Source organism: Pituophis catenifer, unplaced genomic scaffold, assembly GCF_029215685.1.
Source record: "Pituophis catenifer annectens isolate HBS135680 unplaced genomic scaffold, rPitCat1.0.hap2 SCAF_7, whole genome shotgun sequence".
NCBI classification, from domain to species: Eukaryota; Metazoa; Chordata; class Lepidosauria; order Squamata; family Colubridae; genus Pituophis; species Pituophis catenifer.
The window spans coordinates 69,371,022-69,396,385 of NW_027256887.1; the positions used below are offsets into that span (position 1 = coordinate 69,371,022).

The 25,364-nt window shown below is 39.4% G+C and overlaps 1 protein-coding gene across 7 annotated transcripts in view; it reads right to left on the reverse strand.

Annotated features, from left to right (window-relative positions):
• Nucleotides 1-25,364, reverse strand: part of MYBPC1 (myosin binding protein C1) — a 104,320-nt gene that overhangs the window by 65,474 nt on the left and 13,482 nt on the right. For 3 of the 7 annotated variants that reach the window (XM_070947632.1, XM_070947635.1, XM_070947636.1), the window contains exons 2-7: nucleotides 10,624-10,656; nucleotides 9,618-9,659; nucleotides 6,631-6,663; nucleotides 6,209-6,232; nucleotides 4,461-4,496; nucleotides 3,101-3,193 (exon numbers count right to left, since the gene is read on the reverse strand). In XM_070947632.1, the coding sequence (XP_070803733.1) occupies nucleotides 3,101-3,193; nucleotides 4,461-4,496; nucleotides 6,209-6,232; nucleotides 6,631-6,663; nucleotides 9,618-9,659; nucleotides 10,624-10,656 (261 nt within the window). The remainder of the gene's footprint in view (nucleotides 1-3,100; nucleotides 3,194-4,460; nucleotides 4,497-6,208; nucleotides 6,233-6,630; nucleotides 6,664-9,617; nucleotides 9,660-10,623; nucleotides 10,657-25,364) is intronic. The other 4 variants (XM_070947633.1, XM_070947634.1, XM_070947638.1 and 1 more) reach the window with 4 other exon arrangements.

The following is a 25,364-nucleotide window of genomic DNA, read 5'->3' on the forward strand; positions in this document are numbered from 1 at the left end:
TTTTCTTTCCTTATTTATTCATCTCTTGTCAAGATTGAATCACTTTGCTTCTTTCAAATCGTAATGCTTTTCAACTTGCCAATGAACTGGGGTGGGGGTGGGGACTGGAAATGGAATATAGAGAATGTATGCAGAGATTGTGAGAGCATGGAAACCATCAAGTTCACTCTGCAGATGCCTGAGAAAGAGATGGATTGTTCCCATAACAAAAGAACATCTCATAATTGGACAATGTGATCATCCAGGGTTAGGGAGAAGGAGAAAGTATTTCCACAGGTATTTCCACAGAAAACCAGAGCTGGTTTCGTTTCTTCAGTACGAAAATGGTGTATCCAATAAAGTTTTACTTTTGGGAATTCAGTTCTCCCGAGAGTGTTTCCTTGTTGTGGAGTCACTAATTGGACAGTTAATATCTCTTTTCTTTTTGCTTTACTTTCTTTTTTTCATTATTGTTTTTACTTTGTAAAATAAACACTTTTTAATAATTAAAAACGAGACTCAAATACCAACTTATTTATTTCATTATTTTTTTATATAAAGAGTTAATTAACAGAAGACAACCAGAGCATGTTATTAAACTATGGCTGGTTTGTTTCATGAGAAACAGCAGGGGCGGGTGGGGAGAGAAATGATATCCAGCCCCTGTCATGCCCTCCTAGTCGGAGTCTGAATCTGTGGTGGAAGATGAGCTGGAACAAGAACTGACAGAGAGTGAGGAGGCATCTCCGTTGGCCTTGGAGGAAACTGGGGAAGGGCAGAGTCAGTCCAAGCAAGGCTGTTTGGAATTAGCAAGGCCTGCCGGGCAGGCAGGGAGGAGATACAGAGCTCAGACGAGGAGCAAGAACGACCCCTTCCTGATGCAAGGGCTAGAAGAGTGCAGAGAAGGCAAGATCAGTGCAGGCAGAGAAGGCCACATGCGAAGAGAGTGCCACACCCAGCTTCACCAGGAACACCTGGGGAATGAGACATAAGGAGACGCCATAGGGAGGGGCATTTGTTGGGAACTAACTCTGAGTTCCTGGAGTGTGGTGTGCCAACATTTGAATTTGCCGAGTGTCCTTGCATTCCTTGTTGCCGTTCTGGACTAATTATCTGGATCTTCTGCTCCCTGAACTCCTTGCTTGGCTCTTGTTTTTGCCAAATATGTTTGGGATTTATTGCCGTGCAGCCTGGGTGTAGCCAGCGCTGGGCTGGACTAATAGCAGCCAGAGGCTGTTTGAGTTTGTGTGGGGGTTTGTTCTCACTCTGCTTGAAGACTTGCCAGTAACATGGGAGCGTTTGGGGAGATTTGGAGCAACAAAGGGGCTATTTGAACTGCCAGCTGTTTGTGTTATCTCTGCCCTGGGTCATCACAGCCCCTATCTAAGGATCAGATCATTACTAGGGAACAGGGAAATATTCACATGTATAATTTCAACCTTGTGTTTACTTCCAATAACTGGGATGATGGAGGGGGACTTTTGAAGATGCCTAAAAGTAACAGATTCACCTTCTTTTAAAGAGCTAAGTGAAGCTGCTGCAACACTTCACAAGTTGTTTAGGGGTTTTCTTTAGGATTTCACTTATATTGCTTTCTCCTGCTTCAGAGGTAGTAGAAGAGGCCCCCAGAACAACACTGAATGCCACAATTAAGCAAACTACATCATTGCTATGCCTCTATAACATTAACAGCCCACTTGGCTACAAATATAGCGTACTAAAAATGAAAGGATATGGAAAGAAGAAAAGGCATCACAGGAAAAGTACAGGTAGATAGTTCAGATGTCAGAAAAACAATTGGCTAATGAAAATGATCAGCAAGTAACATGAACTTGAGTAGGGACCAATGTAAAGTTCTTCCCTTAAAGAAAAAAAACCACATGCACTAATATAGGATGGATGGGATAACTGTACTAGTGTACAGTTAACTGTATAGGATGAGATAACTGTACTGGTGTAAAATGGCTTAGAGAAATAGGAGATTGCAAATTGAACATGGACTAGCAGAGAGATGAGAATGCAATTTGAGGTTATATCATCAGCAAATTCTGGACACCAGAGTTTAATAAGGATTGAGAGAAAATTGGTATAGGTTCAGAGAAGGACAATGAAAATGATCAAGGGATTAAAAGATAAATCCTATGAAAAGAGATTTAAAGTGGTGGTAAATTTAGCCTTGAGAAAATATGACTGAGAGGAAACATGATAGTCCTCTTACAATGCTGGAAAGGTTGTCACCCTGAGGAAGGTCAAGACATGTTCTTCTCATTATATGGGTGCAACCCGTTGCGCCCATGTAACACCTTTCCTGCGCGAGCTGCACTGGCTCCCAGTGGTCTTCCGAGTGCGCTTCAAGGTGTTGGTTACCACCTTTAAAGCGCTCCATGGCTCAGGACCCGGGTACCTACGAGACCGCCTTCTGCCACCGATAGCCTCCCACCGTCCAGTTCGCTCCCACAGAGAGGGACTCCTCAGGGTGCCGTCGGCCAAATTATGTCAGCTGGTGACACCCAGGGGGAGAACCTTCTCTGTGGGAGCCCCTGCCCTTTGGAATGAACTGCCCCCAGACATACGCAAGATCTCTGACCTCCGAGTTTTCCTCTGTGCTCTTAAAACCCTGCTCTTCCGACTTTAAAATTGAGTTTTAAATTTGGAATTCTTAAATTTTTGGGTTTTTAGTTAATTGGCCTTAAATGTAATACTTTTAATAATTTTTTAAATTTAAATTGTGATATTTGTATTGTGTTTTTACCTGGCTGTACACCGGCCCGAGTCCTTCGGGAGACGGGCGGTATAGAAATAAAATTATCCTTATCCTTATCCTTATCATTCTGGGTGTAGGACATGGAAGAATAACGTAAATTTATGGAAAAGAGATTCTGACTGAATGTTAAGTATATGATTGTATCAGTGCATTATATCCACATTCAGCGACTACAGGTGCCTGAGCAATGCTACTTCATAATCACAGTGAACTTTATCATGCATACATATGCACAAGTGAACCGTATCATGCATACATATGCAATCTAATCTTATACATGCTTACAGAAAAGTAAGTTCTTTTTTGCCAGATAGATATGAACAGGGTTGCAGGTGTAAATGTTCTTTTTACACTTACCTACACTAATTGAGCCACCTTTTGGCTTTTCAACAAATAAAATAGATTTCTGTGAATCTTGTTTTTCTCCTTCTTCTCCTGCAGACGATACTACTATAGAAAACAAGGGAAAATAGCCATTATCAGAATGAACCTATTAATTAAGCAATGCTTACCTGGATTCTGGTTTTTTTTTTAGCATTAATATTACTTCTTAAAAATAGGCATGCCCCCCCCCCATAACTGTCTTTCAAGGTAAGATAAGGTTACTGAAATAAGAAAAGTGTCATACAGAGCACACACTTATGAATGGAGTTGAGTTTTGTACTAGTGATCTGAGCTATAACTGTCAGTTGCAGTTTTTACAGTAGTCTTTACAATTTGAATGACTTTATTGTTTCAGTAATGAACACAGAATACTTCCTTGTGTTTCAAGTTTTAAGACACATAGCATGGTGATCCCAAATCAGTTCTAAGATGCACCCAACTGTGGAATGAAAGTGGAGTCTTGGGAACACCCATGCTAGGGTTCAAAGCAGGCAGTTAAGCAAAATTCTATCTATTGAGATAAAAGAAGTGGAGAACCTAGTGCTGAATGATGGCCAGATCCCTATTAGCGAGCTATTGGGCAACAGTAAATAAGTCTTTCAATTTCTAATCCTTGACCTTGCCTGAGAAAAAAAAAATAAGTTTTTTTTTGTGTGTGTAATAAAATCCTCCATATTAATGGCTACAAGAATTATCCTGCTGGGGAAAGATGTCTTCCATCCTTTCAGTAGAAGACAAATTTAATGTAATTCCTTGCATGCGTAGACATATGTTTGGTATGTACAATATATGACTCTCTGGATCAGAGTCTAGACAGATGTATGCTACTGGAATCTAATGTAGAATATAGTGCTATAGAAAGTTTTTATAAATCCATTTCCTATATCACAGCTAAACTGCACTAATGCAGGGGTCTCCAACCTTGGCAACTTTAAGACTTGTGGACTTCAACTCCCAGAATTCCTCAGCCAGTATGCGCTGGCTGAGGAATTCTGAGAGTTGAAGTCCACAAGTCGTAAAGTTGCCAAGGTTGGAGACCCCTGCACTAATGTACTTTAAAGCTTCATATGATTGGAGGCTTCTAACTTCACTCCTGGAACAAGGTGAAGAGCCCACAATCATAAGAAGCTGGGCTTGCAAATTAGGACTTCAGGAATCTTTGAAGCAGGCTTTTTATCTAGATCTGAAAAAAAAAAACAAGAATAAAAAGTTATAATGAGCATAAATCGCTTTGCAACTGAAAAAGGAAGCTACAAAAAAAATTGTTAATAAGTAATGAAAATTGGAATGTTTTGAGTTTTGTCGTCTTCTTTTCAGATTTAGCATATCTCACCTGAGTCCTTTCTCTCTCCAGGTTTATTTGTACCATCTGAAAAGTAAGCATAAACTGTATGATATCAACATTCAAAAGTTATTATCTTGATTGCTTAATTGACCATGTAGAATTGTAGACCCTTTGTATTTTAAAAGAGAGGAGGAAAATTATAGGTTGTAATGAATTGTTTTAAGAGGACAGAGGTACATCATTTTGTTGAAGCTGAGCAGATGGGGTCTTTGAGCAGCACCTGGTATGATAATGGGTTGAGCAATCCTACCTATAGAAAAGATTTCTATTGGTGGCAGTATTATTATTTACTATAAGTTTATTTATAATTTATAAATTTATATAAGTTTACTATAAGTATCAGGGATGCGGTGGCTCAGTGGCTAAGATGCTGAGCTTGTCGATCGAAAGGTCGGCAGTTCAGCGGTTTGAATCCCTAGAGCCGCGTAACTGTTCGTAACTGCCAACCTAGCAGTTCGAAAGCACATAAAAATGCAAGTAGAAAAATAGGAACCACCTTTGATGGGATGGTAACAGCATTCTGTGCACCTTTGGCATTTAGTTATGCTGGCTACATGACCACAGAGACGACTTCATACAGCACTGGCTCTTCAGCTTTGAAACGGAGATGAGCACCGCCCTCTAGAATCAGGAATGACTAGCATATATGTGCGAGGGGAACCTTTAGCTTTATAAGTTTATTATGGCCACTCACTCCAAAACGCTTTGGATGTTTATTATAGAGCTTCAGACAATATTCCCAAATATTCCTAATCTCTACAGAGCAGAAGGACCGAAGACAGAAAACGACATAATCTGTTTTGTTTTCTTCTTAAATTTAAAGTATGGTCTCTTCAAAATGGATGAATGTTTTTTCTCATTCCAGGGGCATAAAAGGTTCAGGATTTCCTCTCCTAGTAATTTCAGAGATTGTCCCCTGCTTGCATTTTGGTCGGCATAGTTGTCTACCTCATGACGTTAAATTGATGACATAGCATTCATTACATCATCGCACCAATAGTGCAATTATTCATGCCTCGATATTTGACACAAGCATACAACTTGCATTATGTGTGATGATACCATGACACCTGGGTGATCATTTGCCCCATTTCTTGCTTCTATCCTGGATGTTTATGGCTACAATAATCTGATTTTTCATCTGATCCATCAGAACCATTTATATTCTCATTAATCAATCCAGTCATCATACGTTGCTTATTCTTGAGTTTTATTGTGATAAAGAAATTATCTATAAATATAACAAATAAATAATTGTTAGGCTACTTTAAAAAAATCTTCCTTAAGGTGTTTTGAAATACATTTCTTCATCAAAGATAGCAGATTTTAAAAATGTAGTCTTTCAAAGTCTCTTATTGGGGAGTTCTAGTGAAATCAACTGGGGGATTGTTCAAAAATAAATGAATTTACAAAGGTATCTGGTTTCTTTAGGATGGAATTATCTCTGGTTGGGAACAGAAGAATTGAATCTTAACAGGTCTCCATGTTTTATCCTAATATCGTGGTGCCACAGTGGTTAGAATGCAGTACTGCAGGCTAACTCACTGCTCACTGCCAGGAATTTGATTCTGAATAGCTCAAGGTTGACTCAGCCTTCCATCCTTCTGAGGACCCAGATTGTTGGGGGCAATATGCTGACTCTGTAAACTGCTTAGAGAGGGCTGTAAAGCAAAGGTGGCATATAAATCTAAGTGCTATTGCTATTATATAACATTAAATGCAATAGTCTTTCTAACCTGTTGCTGAAGAATCCTCTTCATCTGTAAAAAAAAAAAAAAATACATAACAGGTAAAATAGAGAATTGTGACAAGAAAAAGCAACAATGTAGTTTAGTAAAAATGGAGGAAAACAAGAAACCTGTAATAGAAGGAAGGGAAAACTATGATAGCTGGGGAGCTGGTAATGACAAAGGTAAACTTGTGGAGAAAGCTTTATGGGATCGAGCAATGGTCAACTTTAATGCTTCACGCAAAAACAAAAATGGGATAGATGAAGTGAAATCCATTATTAAAACATGGGTTTGAATGTTTTCGACATGGGTTTCGACATGGCTGTGTTTGTTAGACACAAAATACAAAAACTTGAGTGGGGAAATGGAGTGGGGAGATGGAATGCAAAAAAGTTACAATGAAAATCAAGGTCAACCATAGATCTGACCTGAAGAAGATGTTGTTTCAGTGACGTTTCCGTCTGCAAGTAAAACGTGTACCACAGATACATTCATCACTATGATCTTTTGTTTTTTTTTTTTTTAAAAGAGGTAAAAATAATATAATCAAAAATGAAAGAAAGAGCAAAAAGTGCTGAAATCAAACAATTATTTTTCTTCATTCACATTAAGATACCTATGTAAAAATAATATAAATGGCATGCCTATTATTTCTGTCAAAATTAGAACACAGGGTTGGGTTTGCATAACATGTTACACTAAACTAAAAGGGGTTGGGAAGATCACAGTTTGAATGAATGGAAAGTGGTGGGGGGCGGGAAGGATAACATATACAGCCTGTTGTAGAAATGTAGTAATTGTCTTAGCACATTATGGCAAAAAGGCCATCATGTTTACCCACAATATGGGTTTATGTTTTTGGACATAGTGTGTTACATGGACTCAGATATTGTACTTGGCTAACCTATACTGTACAGGGTCCAGTATATTGTGTGAACCCAGCCTTATACGATGTATGCATGCCTACTAAGTTTAAAAGGCTTTTCTTCCAAGTAGAAGATTGCATTTTGACAGAACATTAATTCAGTGTTCCGTTCCTTTCAAAGGAAGAATTAAGCATTAAGAATACTCATCATAAATTAATGGGCCCTAAAACTGAAATCAATTAAAACAATAATGATGACTTCATCCAATAATAATTACCTCTACAGTGATACTAAGAAACATCATGATTACACTATTAAGAAACAGACTAGGAGTGACATGATAGCATTGATTCAATATCTAAGGGATGCCACAAAGAAGAAGAAAGTCAGCCTATTTTCTAAAGCATCTGAAGGCAGGACAAGAAGCAAAGGATGGAAACTAATCAAGGGGGGAAGCAATCTAGAACTAAGGAGAAATTTCCTGACTGTTAGAACAATTAATCAGTGAAATGACTTGCCTCCAGAAATTGTGGGTGCTCCAATACTGGAGGTTTTTAAGAGATTGGACTATATCCATTTGGGAATATCTGTGTATGTATGTTTAAAAAAAGTAAATATGGCACCCACAAATATGTGATTGAAGTCCTCCTCTTTTTTAAAATTGTGTTGCACTGAGACATACATTTAAAAGAGGCAGGGCTTCAATCACATAGTCAGAGCTCCCATTTTGATGTCTCATGCATAGCGCACTGAACCCCTTTAAGTGCCTGCTCTCAGGCAGAAATAAATGAAGTATTTGTTCCTCCCAATGTTTCAAAGTTGTTCTTTCCAGTTTTCAGCTGTTGCTTCTCATAACAAAGGAAGGAAGCCTGAAGCACACCTTAGCTGAGGAACAGGCCCAGAAAATAGCCTTCCCAGTGGTACTGATGTTAACCAACTGCCTGTCAATCAAAAGCATGAAAAAAGAAAGCAAGAAGAAGACAGATGATATGTCGGAAATCTTCATCACTTTCAATACAGAGCTGAAAATTGAGAAATCTAATTGTCAGGTTTTGGAGTATTGATATTTATTAGAAATAATAGGAAAAAGAGAGAGAGAGAAATGTTGATACAATTGAAATCCAGTCAATCAAGGATGCTTGATGGCTACAATATTTTGTAGAATTCGTTACTATTTTGTTGAGAGATCTGAGAAACTGGAAAATCTGAATCCAAACTATTACTGTGGCGCAAACATTAGTCTTTAAAAAATATATTTGGCCTGTCTATCTTTTTTTGAACCCCGAAATAAGTGCTTGGCCTTATTTTCGGGTAGGTCTTATTATTTTGGGGCACTTGGAGCAAGATGGGGCTCCTCTTGCCTTCTTACCTGATTTCCAATTCTGTCTTCCTAACCCTAACCAGAGGAAATGGCGGGGACTGGCTGCACATGTGGTTAAATATTTTCTGGGAGGGCTTATTTTCGGGGGAGAGGCTTATTTTAGTGCATGCACTCAAAAGCCTGATTGGGCTTATTATCAGGGGATGTCTTATTTTCGGGGAAACAGGGTAACAAATGTAGAAATACACCCCGTGATTCCAGTATTTCTCCTGATGGTCTGTGTATATACCTTTACTGCAATGTCTATTAAAAGAATATAGTATGAAAGAAAGAAAAGGACAACTTGTTTAGCATTTATAAAATGTAAGGCAGTTGAAAACTGGGATGGATTTTTTTTTCTCTGCTTCCTTTCCATATCTGCTATGGTTGCTCCAACTTTAAAAATGGTAAAAGTATTTTAGAAAGCAAGAGAGATATTGTAGACAGATTTCATAGAAACTGCAATCACTCTCTCCATGTGCTGACAAAGTAGAACCAGGCTAGAATAAGCTAAAATGAAATAACAGAGGGGTCATTAGATAGCTGGATACCTGATGGAATTTAGAGAATATTAGTAAATTAATGTTAGTATTCCAAGTTATAGGCATATTGTAGCTGCTATATTTTCTGAAAAAAAGGATGTTAATAAATGCACATTAGGGAATAAAATATATGAGAAACATTTATACATATATTATATATTGCATATTTGTACAAACAATTGCTATGTGTGTGTGTGTGTGTGTGTGTGTGTGTGTGTACCTAAATGTTGAATAATGCTGGAATTACATCTTTTAATGATTTTATTCTAGACAACTGGTGATATTTCATGTCACTGAAGCTTTTCCAGAGTAGATATAATGTATAGCATAATAATCCAGTATTAAGATGTTTAATCATAAATGTCTACAGTTTACTTTACCCAGAAAAGTGGAATGAATTCTTTCTTTAAAAAAGTGCACACAATGGACCAAATCAACTAATAAAGGAAAAGGGAGAAAAGACAGTGAGTAAACTTTGACTCTGAGACATGCACAAAAATAATCCAGGAAGGTATATAGTTAATTATATTTTTAAAAGACATGAAATTCAAATCCAGTAGGGGACAGGATGGAACAAGAAAGAACAGAAACATAATCTACCTGAACTGTACAATCTCGTCTAGCTTTTGAAGAATACTTGTACTCACCTTTTTCTGGGGGTTTCCCCTGTTCCTGAGCGTTAGCTTCTACTATATAGGAAATAGAAGCACATTTTTAAAAGAAAAACCCTGATCATAAATATTGTGTATGTTTCAGCTACTAGTGTTAACATTGTATTAACATTTTAAATATGTAAACTGAACTATTGGGATACTCCATAGCAATATTACAAATAACTTGAATTACATAGCATAAAACTGGATCTTTACATGTATTGTTTTTTTTAAAAAAAATAAAAATAAAAATGTTAGCATGCAGTCTTCTAAGGACTGGAATGGCATCTATTTACATATGTTGAATTACAGATTCCATCAGTCTGCACTTAAAACATGGCTACTTGTGCAGGAGATGAAATAATGCAACGGCATCTGCTAACAATAGTTACAAGAAAAACCTCTATTTAGAATACGATCATCAGAGTAATCAATAGAGATGAAGAAAAACGTGAAAGACTGGATTTGCTTCATGTATTCAAATAGAACTATGATGGCTTATTTTATAAATAAACCTCCATAATTTCCACAAGAATACCACAGCAATTGTTTGGTATCCCTGATTGATCTTGAAAAAACTAAGCAAGGCCCATATAGGTTACTATTTGAATGGAGGACTATCAGCAAATCCATGTAGATATAGATTTACATCTCAGAAGATGCTGCTGAAAAACAGTATGGATCTGTCCTTGCAGTCAACAGAAACTCAGATTCTCAGAAACTCAACAACACACAAAAAATATTAATGTGTGGTAGAACAAGTTTAAAGTTCTAATCACTTCTTTATGTTCCTAATGAGACCTTTACAATATTCTGCTATTTTAACAAACTTACAGTAGATAGATGATAGATAGATAGATAGATAGATGATAGATAGATAGATAGATAGATAGATAGATAGATGATTGATAGATAGATGATTGATAGATAGATAGAGAGAGAGAGAGAGAGAGAGACAGACAGACAGACAGACAGACAGACAGACAAATATTTTACTAACCTGGAGGAGGTGCACTTTCTTTTACTGGTATATCTGAAAAGGTTAAAAGAAAGATATTTATAACATTCTGAAAGAAAAGGAACAATGATGATTCTGTTTTATTCTATAGTAATATACTCAAAAGATTTTAGTAATAATTTATGTCTGGAACTCTGCACTTTGATATGGCCCAAGGGCTAATCAATAAAGTAAAGTGAATAACTGTATAATAATATAAATTCTGCATTATGACAGTTTAAAAAACTCACAACATCACACTGTTCTTATTATAAATACGTACACAATTGGGTTCTACTTGCATATAGTAGCCTATTACATTATGGTGCATTATGTCAGGAGGGTTTTTTTTTTTAAAAAAAGCAAATTACTAGAAAGTTTTCCCCTTCTTTTCTATAACAAACAGCTATTATTATTACGAGGCCAATGTTAATGCACAATATTGTGCAAATATTTCATACAAAAAAAGATTATTCCCAAAATGCTGACAATCCATATTGCCCCCAAATCTTGAAAAATTGGTCGCAGGAACAACTAAAAATACTTTTGTCTCCAAGCAAAACTAGGATTGGCAGCAGGGTTGAGGGCCAGCATTTTTTCATGTAGCCTCCGGTCTGATTTCACGCCACTTCAGTCTAATTTCCAATCTGCTGTGAAGGAAGCCAGTGCAGAGGCCCCCCCACCTCCCAGTCTGACTTATGTTCTTCCCATACAGTCCATAGTTTGGGGGAGAGAGGAAATGTTGTTGGAAAGGAGAATAGGAGAAGGGATTTTAGAGAATAATTATCCCCACCTCTTTTAACTGTGAAATTGAAGAAACTCTACTGATAATGCATTCTCCAAGATATTGCCCCAACAAGAAAAAAAAAGCTGCTAAACCCTAATTTACAAAACTAAACTTCTATTAATCATTGGTTTCATCAACGGATCATTGAACAACTGGCTTTTGGGACTGCAGTGCTCGCACACATGACTTTGTCCTTGCATTAGAACATTTAATCCTACCTAGACAACTTTAGCTACTGAGAGTCTGCAATAGATTTTTAGGTTGGAGACAACAGGGATGGTTGGTATGAGGGCCTTGTCTTACATAGCATCCTAAGAATTCCCACAGGCTCAACTGAACATGGAATACAACTCAACTGCCTAGAGGCTTAATTTTGGTTTAACCGCATGGAAGGGTATTTCATGCATGTCACTGTGTTTTAAATAGGACCCTTCTTGAATGTGTTGCATTATCCCACTGCAATCCTATGGTGCTCCGGATGTTGTTAAAGTACTATTTTCAGCTTTCCTCCTATTCGCCATGTTAGATGAGGCTGCCGTGTAATACCCGGAAGTCCATGGGAGATCTACACCTATTTTACTAGCATTTACTAAGAGCCCACTGACATTTAACAGTAGTAATGCAATTTCTTCACATGCTGTTTGAGTGACAAAAATTAGGGAAGCTTCAATTATCCTCACATAAATTGTATACATGTAGTCCTCAACCTACAGCATTTGTTTAGTGACTGCTTGAAGGTACATTGAAAAAAGTGACTTATGACCAGTTGTTCTGACCTGACTCCTGAACATGACAAGCCCTCTGTATTTAACTAAACATTCCCTTTATTAGGAGTGCCAGCAGCCTTGGCAAAAAGTCTCTCTCTCACACACACACAGCAGGATAACAAGTGGCTGACAGACAATTGTCTACCACACCTATTCATCTCCGCCCCCTGCTTTTTATCCCCAGAGCTAGGGTGGGGCTTTGCTAGCAGCAGTGGCTCTTTCTTCCCAAGGATCGGCCCATTGATTTCCACTGCTCTCCTCTCCTCTGCCTTCCATGCATCCGCACGTCAGGCACTGGACCCAGCTGTTCCTCATCAGCCACCTCCAGACCTGGGGGCTGTTGACCCTCCATCTGAGGGCTGAGGAACGGCCCAGGCTCCACCTCTGTATCTGTGACAGCTCCATTCCCTCTTCCCCCTCGGAGCTCTCAGATTGCCTTGATATTGGCCCCGATTCCCATGCCGCCTCCTCATCTGATACGGCTGCAAGAGGGGCTACACCGGTACTCATACATCTGTTGCAGTTTCCCCACATGATCAAAATTTAGGTGCTTGGCAGCTGGAATGTATTTACAATGTTTGCAGCATTCCATGGTCCTGATTTGTAATTTGTGAACTTCCCAGTCAGCTTCTGACATTCGAAATCAATGGGGGAAGCTGGATTTTGCTTAATGACTGTATGATTCCATTAGCAACTGCAGTGATTCACTTAACAACCTTGGTAAAAAAAGATCATAAAATAGGGTGCAATTCACTTAACAACCATCTTGCTTAGCAACCAAAATTCCGTTCACACTTCTGGTTGTAAGTTACAGACTATCTGAAGGTGGCTGTGGCTGTGGCCATGACAAAGAAAACAAATGTCTAGGTGCTTTAAATAACTGTTTCTTAGAACTGATAGTAGTACTTCTAGCCAGAATACGGGTAGTCCTTGATTTAAAAACATTCGTTTAGTGACCATTCAAAATTACAAGAGCACTAAAAAAGTGACTAATGACCATTTTTCACACTTACAACTGTTGCAAAAGCTCCATGGTCATGTGATCAGAATTTAGATGCTTGGCAACTGGTTCATATATATGATAATTGTCCTGGGCTTATATGATCACCTTTTGTGACCTTCTGACAAACAATGTTAATGGGGAAGCCAGATTCCCTTAATAACAGTGTTACTAACTTAATAATTGTGGCAAGAAAGGTTATAAAATGAGACAAAACTTACTTAACTACTGTCTCACTCAGCAACAGACATTTTGGGCTCAGTTGTGGTTGTAAGTCGAGGACTAGCTGTAGAGACAACCTTGATATAAATCTAGGTGGTAACCATAATCTGGCGTGAGGCATTTGTGTGAAACTAATAGGAAACAATGACCTTAATGATTTTGCCTTTATCTTGCATGCAAGTGGCATTGTTTCCGTTAACTAAAAAATGAGCAAGTTCTGAAAAATGTCCAGACCAGACAAAAAAGAGACAGAAGAGTTAAGAGGATGAAATTTCTATGTAATGCTTAGAGATTATTTTTAAATCACAACAATTGAAGTCCGAGTGCAATGTAAGAAAAGGTCAACCAAGTCCAGGATGAGCACCAAAGGATTCCTCCCAGAACTCTAATAAAGGAGACTTCCTTTGGAAATTGGAAAACCCACCAAGAGCAAAAAGGAATATAAACTCTGGCAGAAAAGGTGTAGGGCAGTGTTGGCGAAACTGTTCAGCTGAAATGGGACACGCACGTGCTGGAAACCGGAAAAGCAGTTGCCTGGTACGCATGCGCATGCCAGGAAGATTATCTTCAGGTTCCCGGGGTGCATATGTGCACCGGCCACCTGGTCTTCTGGGTTCTGGCATGCATGCGTGCACAAAGACCAGGTGGCTGGTGTGCATGTGCATGCCGGAAACAGGAAGATCAGCTTCCCGGCACGTGCATGCGCACCAGGCAACTGCTTTTCCGGTTTCCTGCACGTGCGTGTCCCATTTCAGTTGGGACAGCTGCTTTTCCAGTTTCCAATGCTCCTGCGCACGTGAAGGCCAACTGGCCAGCACGTCAGAATCCGGAAGAGCAACAGGCGATGGCTTGCGTGTCCGGAGAGATGGCTCTGTGTGCCACTTCCGACACACGTGCCATAGGTTCACCATCACAGGTGTAGGGTGATCATAAGGAAGAAAAAGTTGAGGACAGTATGATAATCAATCAATCAGAACTTTTTTTTCATTCTATTCAGTGCAGAAAACCAGCCAAAAAAAAACAAAAAACCGGTGATTTGTTTGATGGCAAAGGAGGAATAAGGATACTGTGGGATTGATGAAAAACTGAATGAATTCTTGGCCTCTGTATTTTCTACAGAAGTTTATAGGAAAAGATCGCTATGTCTCTGATTGAGAGAAGCCAGTTGAGGTAACAAGAGAAGATATTCTGGGACCTCTTGAGAGACTATACAGTAATAAATGGCTGAACTCTGATGACATCCACCCAAGAGTTTTTAAAGGCCTCAGTTGTGAAATTGCTGAGCCCTTTACAAAATATGTAATTTATCCCTTACATTGGGCTCACTGGGAGAGAACTGGAAGGTAGCCAGTATGACACCAGTTTTTAAAAATGGACCCAAAGGAGAGGTAGGAAATTATAGATCAGTCAGTTTAATGTCTGCTCCATGATTGGTACTACTGATCAAAGAAGGGGAAAAAATCTGCATGGATTCTGCAGAGCTAAATCCCATCTCCCCAATAGTTTAGAGTTTTTTCGGAGGATATCTGCTGGCACATGGATGGAAGAAAAAGGCACAGTCGATCAGAGGTGGGTTTCACGTTTCACTGGTTCGTCGTGCGTGCTCGCTTTGTGCGTGTGCGCCTTCTGCGCATGTGCTTTGTGCATGCCTTCTGCACATGCGCCCTGCTTCAAAAACGTGGCTAAATCAGGGGTGAAATCCAGCAGGTTCTGACAGGTTCTGGAGAACTGGTAACGGAAATTTTGAGTAGTTCGGGGAACCAGCAAATACCACCTCTGGCTAGCCCCAGAGTGGGGTGGGAACTGAGATTTTACAATATCCTTCCCTCAGGAGTGGAGTGGGAATGGAGATTTTGCAGCATCCTTCCCCTGCCATGCCCACTAAGCCATGCCCACCGAACCGGTAGTAAAAAAAATTGAATTTCACCACTGGGCTAAATAGGACGGCATTACACTGGAGCGGACAGGCCCGCCTCCACCCCCAGTCGCTTCTACCAGTTCGCCTGAACCTGTCTGAACCAGCTGAATACCACCTCTGCAGTCGATGCTAGGCAGGGGTGAAATGCTGCCGGTTCGGACTGGATTGCCCCATCCAGTAGCGATGGCAGGTGGTTCGGAGAACTGGTAGCAAAAATCCCTGCCCCCCCCATGCCCAGCTGAGCTGCGCGATCATCAGAGGCTTTTTTTTTAATTTTTAAAAGCATTTTTTCTACAACCTCTTCAGCCGAAAAAATACTTTTAAAAGTAAAAAAAAAATGGTGAAGTGCTCTTCGGCCGAAATGCTCTTCGGCCGAAGAGGTTGTAGAAAAAAAAAATTCCTTTAAAAGCCTCTGATGATCCCAGCTGAGTTGCCTGATCGTCAGAGCTTTTAAAAGCATTTTTTTCTGCAACCTCGTAAGGTTGTAGAAAAAATGCTTTTAAAAGTAAAAAAAAAAAAAGAAGTTGGCCACGCCCACCCAGTCACATTATCCACCCCCCCACCAAGGCACGCCCACAGCACCAGTAGTAACAAATTTTACATTTCTACAATCCTACACTGATGCTAGGACTCATTTGGAAAAAGGTTGAAAATAAAATGCTCAGCTTAATAATACTCTCAGATAACCTCTTGTACATTTCCATCTGAAAAATTGTATACAGTTTTGGTTTGAAAAAGAAAGGGTTTAACTGAGCTTGAAATAAATTCATCTAAAATTATCAAGCAGCTCTATCACCTTCCTATGAGAAAGAGCAAGAATGTTTGTCTTTAGCTTCGAAAAAACCATGACACAGGTGGGGGCTTGGTCACAATCTCCAAAATTATGCAAAGTATGGAGAAATCAAGACCAATGAACCTTACAAAAGCAGAGCAGTCAAAAGACAGCATCATTAATCTGTGGGGATACACCACTCCAAGGGAAGGCAATGGCCACACTGATTTAGATGGCTTAGAAAAGAATTGAATACTTTTATGGAAAGGGTCTATTAAGAGCAATTAGGTTTTAAGATTGAATGTGTTTCTGGATTGGAAATTAGCATGCCCCCAAATGCCTAGTACTGCAGGGTGTGAAGGATACTAATATTCTGTGCTTGCATTCACGATCCTTGTGAAGGATTTTGAATTGAACAGCAGAAGAAAAAAAAGCAAATTGGAACTGCCTGATGACCCTGGAGGGCAAGGAGTTTGATAACAAAAATCAGATTATTGTCTTTTCCTTGGTGTGAGATGACATTATTTATAATAGAAGGTGCTAATGTCAGCAGAAAGGGCTGGTTTGAAGCTTCCCTAGAAATACGGAGTTTTGAGGCTCCAGGTCAGGCTATAGAGTAAGGCCAATCTATAATTTATGTTGCCTTTGTGAGTTTTGTATAACATATCTAGGGATGTATATACTGCTGCTGTTTTTTTGTGTTTTGGCCAGGAGGCCAATAAAATATACTTAAAATAAAATATAAAATAAAATAAAATATACTTCATTGCGTCTATCTCCAAATGCTCTGGCTCCTTATTTAGGTGGGCATTTTTCCTACCACAAAGTAAAGGTGAAAATACCACCATCTTCTGTTCTACAGGCATCTGGATGATCAATGTAAGGAACAAACTGGTGGGCTAAGATAAGCCATGGCCCAATCTGGCAGCAGCATTCTTATGTTCACACACATTAGAGAGTCTGGTTTTCTATTCCAATAACAATCCTGATCCATAAGTAGCACTTGACCATCTGTTTAGTGACAGTTTGACGTTTTCATGGCACTGAAAAAAAGTTAGAATTGGTCCTCGCACTTATGATATTGCAGTGCTCTTGCGGTCATGTGATTGAGACTGTGCTTGGCAACTGGTATGTAGTTACCACAGTTGCAGTATCACTGGGTCATGTGCAGGGGTGAAATGCTACCGGTTCGGGCCGGTTCTCCCAAACAGGTGTTAAAAAAATGCTTTAAAAAGTAAAAAAGAGTTCTGATGATCGTCGCACAGCTGATCTTTGGAACTTTTTTTTTTTTTAACTTTTAAAGCATTTTTTTACTACCGGTTCTCCGGAACTGGTAGTTAAAAATGCTTTAAAAAGTAAAAAAAAGAGCAGGAAATCCAAAAGCATGCGTTTGGTGTGGAGTGCGCATGTGTGTGCAGCGTGTATCTGGCGTGTACCATGCATGCATGGGCAGCGAATCAGTGGCGACCCATGGAGGATTTCACCACTGGTCATGTGTCATTTGCAACCTTCCCAACTGGTTTCCAACAGGCAAAGGGGGAAATTCAAATAATGACCATGGCAAAAAAAGATCATACCATCGGGTGCCGTCATGTAGCATGACATCATTTAGTGTCATAAGTCTCAACTGTAGTCATAAACCGAGGATTACCCCTGAGTTGGGTTAGCTACACTGTATTTGTATAACGTTATTGTTTTATGAAGAAAAATTTCAGAAAGGAAATCTTTATAATATTTTTATCACAAAGAGGTGTCTGCTGGCCCATCTACTGTAGTTTAGCATCTTTTTTTTCACCAAATGCCTCCAGAAACTGAAAGGACTGAGAGAGAGCAACTGGCTTAAAGTCACCTAATGATCTCTGTAGTTGAATACAGCAGGAGCGGGTTCTAAATTTTTTTACTACCGGTTCTGTAGGCGTGGCTTATTTTGTGGGCGTGGTTTGATGGTCATGTGACAAACAATTCTTTAGGATTTAGCAGAGGTACTGGTCTACCAGGCTTTTAACTGCTTGCAGAGCCGTACCAGTCTGTACCCATTTGTTCTTGGAGCATACCGGTCTACCTATTTGTTTTTGGAGTGCACTGATCTACCACCACACTGCCTTTTACCACTGATCAGCTGTAGGGTGGCCCTTTGAAGCTCAGTGACAAGAGTTAAAACAGTTTTTTGCCTCTCTGCCACCACCGAGAGCATCGGAAACCGCTTTCGAGCAGCTTGGCCTCAATTGCCAATCTACCACCGAGCAGTTTACAAGGAGCAGATCGGTTCTAGCCGATCAGTTGGGAGGCTTCTTGGCTTATCAATTTAAAGCTAAGGTGTCTTGGTTTTTTTTTCTCTTCTTTGTCAAGTGAGCCCTGATTTTTTTTGTCTAGCCGATCAGCCGGGCCTCGGGAGGCAGCGAATAGATTGGGGGCGGGGCCAGGCAGAGGTGGTATTTACCGGTTCTCCGAACTATTCAAAATTTCCACTACAGTTTGCAAGAACCGGGGAGAACTGGTAGCAACCCACCACTGGAATACAGATTTAAACTTGGCTTCCCCATTCTAAATGAAAACACGAACCATAACACTTCAAATACTTCTTGATGTTTGTGCTGCTTTTCTAATCTTAGCTGTTTGGAAGCAAAATATAAAGAGCAACTTATGTACGAAAGGTGGCAAAGGCACATTTCTAAATAAATAACTAAAGTTCCGTACCCGCTCAACTCACCAGTAAAACCAGTTTGCATACTTAACCCTGCCTAAGTCTAAACATTGTCTGCCAGCAGTAAAATACACAAAATGGAAATTCCTTTGAACTTCCTTAACAGGGAGCTTCAAAGTTTCAAATCAACACTCAGTTATCATCCTCAGTGTTGTAAGAACACTATAAGCCTTTAAAAACATTTCTTGTTTCAATAGCATTTCTCAACACTTCTCATGGTTTCACAAGTTAATTTGTTTTGTCACTCTTGAATCTCCTGCTAGTCACTGAGTTTTCCAAATTCTTGTATAGCGAGATGGATTGTTGGAAGACCTGAAGGACCAATTTGGGAACAAATTTTCATGGGGAAAAAATTATGTAGCCGCTGAGTCTACATCAACTTTATGACATATTATCAATCAATTAATCATAATTTTGATTTTTGTCACCTTCTTAGTTTTTTATTTTGCAATCCTGAATTCATTACGCTTTCTTTCCACATTGATTTTTAAACCATTCATTTAAAATATCCACCGTCCACATTTTCCCCTTTATATGATTTTTGTACACTACTTCACATGGAGTAATCATATTTAACTTCAGCCATCATCCCTTCTCCTTATCTCCTGCTGCGTTTCATGGCTTTTTCTTGGGACTTTGGTGGATGACAAAGGCAAGGGAAGATCATCTGGATGCCCAATGGGGGAACAGAAAAATATATGTTTTGTGAAGCACCTTATCCTTTATTCACCTCAATTCCACACTGCAATTTCTTTCAGGGTGACTATGTGGAGGTGCTGTCAAAGCACCACGGAAACTACAGATTAATCAGCCTGACATCAATACCTAGGAAGATCCTTAAAAAGATAATCAAGCAGCAGATCTGCTAACACCTAAAAGCAAGCAAAGTTATAACCAGAAGCCAACATGGATTTGCCAAAAGCAGATCATGCCAAACAAATTTTATTTCATTTTTTGACAAGGTGACCAAATTAGTGGACCAGAGAAATGCTGTGGACAAAGTATAATTGGATTTCAGTAAGACATTTGACACAATAGACCACAAACTACTTCTTAGTAAGTTAGAAAAATGTGGGCTAGACAGCACCACCAGATGGATCCATAACTGGCTGACAAATTGCACTCAATATGTAGTCCTTAATGAAACTATATCTATATTTCATGGAGAGAAGTAAGCAGTGGGGTAAAACCCAAGGGTCTGTCTTAGGCCCAGTACTCTTCAATATCTTCATAAATGATTTAGATGAAGGAATAGAAAGGGAACTCATCAAATTTGCAGATGACATCAAGCTGGCAGGAATAGCCAACACCCCAGAAGATAGGCTCAAGATCCAGAAGGATCTCAACAGACTTGAACACTGGGCTCTATCTAATAAAATGAAATTCAACCATAAGAAAAGAAAGATTTTACACTTAGGCAAGAAAAAGCGAATGTATAGAATAGAATAGGTCAGTGGTGAAATGTAAAATTTGTTACTACCAGTTCTGTGGGTGTGGCTTGGTGGTGGTGGTGGGTAATGTGATTGGGTGGGTGTGGCCAACTTTTTTTTTTTACTTTTAAAAGCATTTTTTCTACAACCTTAAGAGGTTGCAGAAAAAAATGCTTTTAAAAGCCTCTGACGATCCCAGCTGAGCCGCACGATCATCTGAGGCTTTTTGTTTTTCTTTTAAAAGAATTTTTTGGCCGAAGAGGTTGTAGAAAAAATGCTTTTAAAAGTAAAAAAAAGAGCCTCTGATGATCATGCGGCTCAGCTGGGCATGGGGGGGCAGGGATTTTTGCTACGGTTCTCCGAACCACCCCGCCGCCATCGCTACCGGATCGGGCGATCCAGTCCGAACTGGAAGCATTTCACCCCTGGAATAGGTGGAACCTGGCTCAACAGCAGTAACTGCGAGAGGGATCTTGGAGTCCTAGTGGAATCACTTAAATATGAGTTAGCAGTGTGTGGCAGCCACCAAAAAAGGCAATACAATCCTAGGCTGCATTAACAGAGGGATAGAATCAAGATCGCATGATGTGTTGGTATCACTTTATAATGCCCTGATAAAATTTACCTCTGGAATATTGCATCCAGTTTTGGTTGCCAAAATATATATTAAAAAAAGATGTTGAGACTCTGGAAAGAGTGCAGAGAAGAGCAACAAAAAAGATTAGGGGGCTGGGGACTAAAACATATGAAGAACAGTTGTAGGAATTGCGTATGTCTAATTCAGTGAAAAGAAGTGACATGACAGCAGTGTTCCAATATTTGAGGGGCTCAAATATTCCAAAATATTCCAAAGAAGAGGCGGGTCAAAGTATTCATTAAAACACCAGAAGACAGGATGGATGGAAGCAATGGATGGAAACTAATTAAAGACAGAACCAATCTAGAAATAAGGAGAAATTTCCTGATAGTGAGAATAATTAACCAGTGGAACAGCTTGCCTTCAGAAGTTGTAGATGTTCCATCCCTGGAGGTTTTTAAGAAGACATTGGACATCCATTTGTCCATAATGGTATAAAGCACAGGTGTCAAACTTCCCACGTCATGTTGCCATCATGTGATATTTCTCAACCCTTTCCCCATTCACGGAGCTGGAGTGGGCATGGCCTGTGTGTGACACATCCAGTCTGCGAGCCACCAGTTTGACACCCCTAGTATAGGGTCTCCTGCTCATGCAAGGGGTTGGACTAGAAGACCTCTAAGTTCCCTTCCAATTCTGTTATTCTGCCTCCTGGACACAGAAGACAGGGCATCCTGATGTTTTGATCTCAAGTGGGATGGGGGAAATGCCAGGAACCAAGAAGACTTCAAGACAGAAGCTTCTAAGAGTGGGAGGTTCAAAATAAATATTACAAATTTTCTGTTCTAGAAGTTGACTTTAAGATTAATCAGCTCAGCTCTTTAAACTCTTCAGAAGCCCTATAGTTTTGTGGAGATGAAAAGGTAAGCACTGATAAATGGCAGAAGAGGCTGAATTTTTAATTATTAAATTTAAATTTTGTCCTGGCTTTGTCTTACCCACTTTTTGGTCCTAGTTTACATTCATATTTTTGAACGGAGTCTCCAACATGTCACTCAAAAGACCAAGAACAGCCCTTAACTTGAGAAGCACCCTGATACATGTCAGCTTCATATAGGGAAAGGCAATAGTAGCCTACTTGAAGATAAGAGCAAGATTAGGTCTAAAAAGGAAGGCAAGAACTGGCACTGGTATCATCTGCTGAACTAAGGTCTCTAGTAGATTCCCTGTTTCAGTTAGCAATTAACCTAGACTGCATGGTACAGTTATCTATCAACAATAAGGTGTCCTTGGCTGCTACTTTCAGTTCTGAAGGAAGCCAACAGTAAACATATTACAGCGCCCAGTACCAAAGGTTAACCAGACTATTAGCTTTCAGGATAGACTTTTCTGCCAAGAAAGGAAGAACAATAAAAAAAAGATGATATGTTACCTCCGTAGCTGTTCAGCCTTTTTGATCCAGCATGCTCAGTGGAGTCCCTAGATGTCATTCTTTACCATCCAGTTGCCTTACAAGGTTCTCTGGTTAGGTGTTGTGGAGGCTTATAGTATGGATCAGTTCCTCACACTGAATGCCTGACAAAGCATTTCATCCCTTCAGGGAGAAATTTTCCTCATTAAATCATGAGGACCCTCTTCAGCTGCCAAGGCTGGGGAAATGTCAATACGGTTTTAGCCAGGAAAGCTCAAGGTACTTCAGGCTAAACATAGAACATGACCAAAAAGATTATAAATACCTGGAATAGAATTGCAGAGTAAGGGAAGACTTAAGAGCCTGGAAGCGTAAATCTTTTGTTTTAAAAAGTAGCAATATTTGTTTCCGCGTTGATTTCAAATCTTTCAAAAATGCATTTTTGAAAGATTCAGTAGGAAGAAAGTCAAGTTAAACTCAGTTTCTGAGGACAACAGAGATACATTTGTGAAATTTTCTCAGTAAGAATACTGTAGTTCTTGGCCATTGCTGTCTTCCAAGTTGTTTCCTGACTTTTCAGCCTACTCTACAACTCAGCTATTCCCTGGAGGTCTCTTGCTCAAGTAATAACTAGTGCTAAACCAGCTTAATTTACAAGGTTAACCATTTATTGCCACCTTCTCAGATTGTTCCAAGTAACATACAACCCGATAGCTCTGAGCTGAAAAACTGCAATACTATGTTTGAGAAAAAACAATCAGTCAAAATGACCATTCAACAGAATCAATGAAGACATACAAGATTTAAATTTATATTTCATTTATTTATTGCATTTTATTCTAAGGACTCCCAGGACTATGTCATAAAAGCATAAAACAATTATATATTCTATAAAATAGAATAAAATTGAAATAAAAATAATTTGGTGCAAAAATACAGCAGATGGACATAAGCATGACAGTCACCATTCATATTCTTCAAATTGTTCAGGATAATTTGGTTTGAAATAATTTCTGGAAGTTGACCTGCTTCAAGAAGGGGCCCATTCCATGGTGAGAATTGTAATGGGAAAGCATTGGCTATCTCTTTACCTCAGAGGTGTCAAACATGCCATATCACGTTGCCGTCATGTGATGTTTCATGACGTTTTCCCCATTCATAGAGTTGGGGTGGGCATGGCTTACGCGTGACACATCTGGCCTGCAAGCCGCCAGTTTGACATCCCTGCTTTACCTCATCAGCTTAATAGAAGATCATAAATTGTAACATATAATACATTCTAGGTCGGATGGACTACTTCTACATCAAGGTAGCTGACATATAAGCACCTGTCAGTATCTAGTTGTGACTCCTCATGGGCATTATAAGTTAAAAGTAGCACTGCAAGTTGCACTTGAACTCTTATTAGTAGCCAATGCTGTGACTGAGAAACTGATGTTAGATGACTGCGATGACTCTGATTTGCTTGCAATTTGGACCAATTAGACCAAGTAGTTTCAAAGTGTTCTTCAAAGGCAGAACTACAGAGAGTGACTAAAATAATCTAGTTGGGTGTTGATGAGTGCCCGAGTCATCCTTGGCAGGGAATCTCAGTCCAGGAAGGACCACAACCATGCATCAGCCAAAGCTGAGTAAAAATATCCCACCCCAACCCCACTTGCTTATCTAATACCCCACCTCACCCTCACCTGCTTATCTAACAGTAACTGAGACTCCTAGATCCTCCTGCTCTTTAAAAGGGAATATCAGCCCATTCATGGCTGACATAGATCCATTCTGGATGAAACTTACTTCTTGCTTCGGGTTTAGCTAGTTTTGTTTCATTCATACTTCCAGACTCCAGATTTTTTGTCTCCAGAATTTTATGGCTGCCTGGTTGGCTGGCTTGCTCATTCATTCATTTCCATTCCTTCATTGGCATGCTTGTATGCTGTTTCCCATTTAGAACTCTCAAGGACATTTATAATAGAGTATTCAATGGTGAATTTCGCTGTTAAACATAGAACATGATTAGCATTTAGCAAGATAACCTACTCCGCAGAGATTTTGCTGTGATGAAGAATTTGAAGGAGGGAATGCTTGCCTTGAGTTCCTGGAGGAAAAGTAGGGTCTAAAAATCAACTAATCAGATAAATAAATAATGAAAAGATCAATGGAGAGCTTTTTCCAAAGAAGGGGGGGGTCAATGCTAAAAAAACAAATGGGTCTGCTTCAGGTGTATGTATTTGTGTTGAGACAGCATTCTAAAACTGGAAGAGTACGCTAACATTTAAAAAGCATTTAACTAGACGTTAATGTCCAAGAGAGCATGGAAGAAATTTAAATTGAGAAAAAAAATCATTACTTTCCCAATTTCTTTTAAAAAATTAGAAATAGCAATATGAAAATTAAATAGATAGCTCGGTTTTCCTCTAGCACTCTGATCAATTGCCTTGTCCTCCAACAGGGTATCTATCAACTTAAATGCAATCATCAAGTTTGAAGGTGACACATTTTTTTTCTGAGCCAAGTGCCTCATTTAGCCTTTGAATGACAACCCAGGATCCACAATCAGAAAAAGTGGCTAGAGCCAAATTAAATGTGATTTTCTTTCCTTACATTGATACATTCACCAGTCATGCATTTAACCATTTCTCCTTCCTATTAGGAATCACACTTGGATAGCTTTTGCAGGTTCTGAGGGCCACAGCCAAGAACAAATATTTATTTTATGTTGTCATGTACATGACAAAGATGATGATGTAATCTGCATTATTTATGCAATGTTAAAGAATGTGCGACATTATTATGGTTTACTGTACATGTGGTTGTACATCTAGGCATCCCATTATGCAGATCAAAATAAGATCCTGAAGAGGTTTTGAAAAAGTTTTAATATATATTTTTTATATTTAACATTTAATCTATTTATATTAGTGGTGTTAAATTCACAGTTCTGAACATTTTCTGCAATTCTGGGTACACCTATGAATGTAATGGAATGCAACCAGTGGTGGGTTTCATATTAGGTTACTACCGGTTCGCCCCATGCGTGTGCACTCACTTCATGCACGAGCGCTCCCGGTCCACACGTGTGCCTGCCTTCCGTACATGTACCCAGCCTTCTGTGTATGTGCTTTGCTCTCATGCACATCTTCCATACATGCGCCCGGCCTC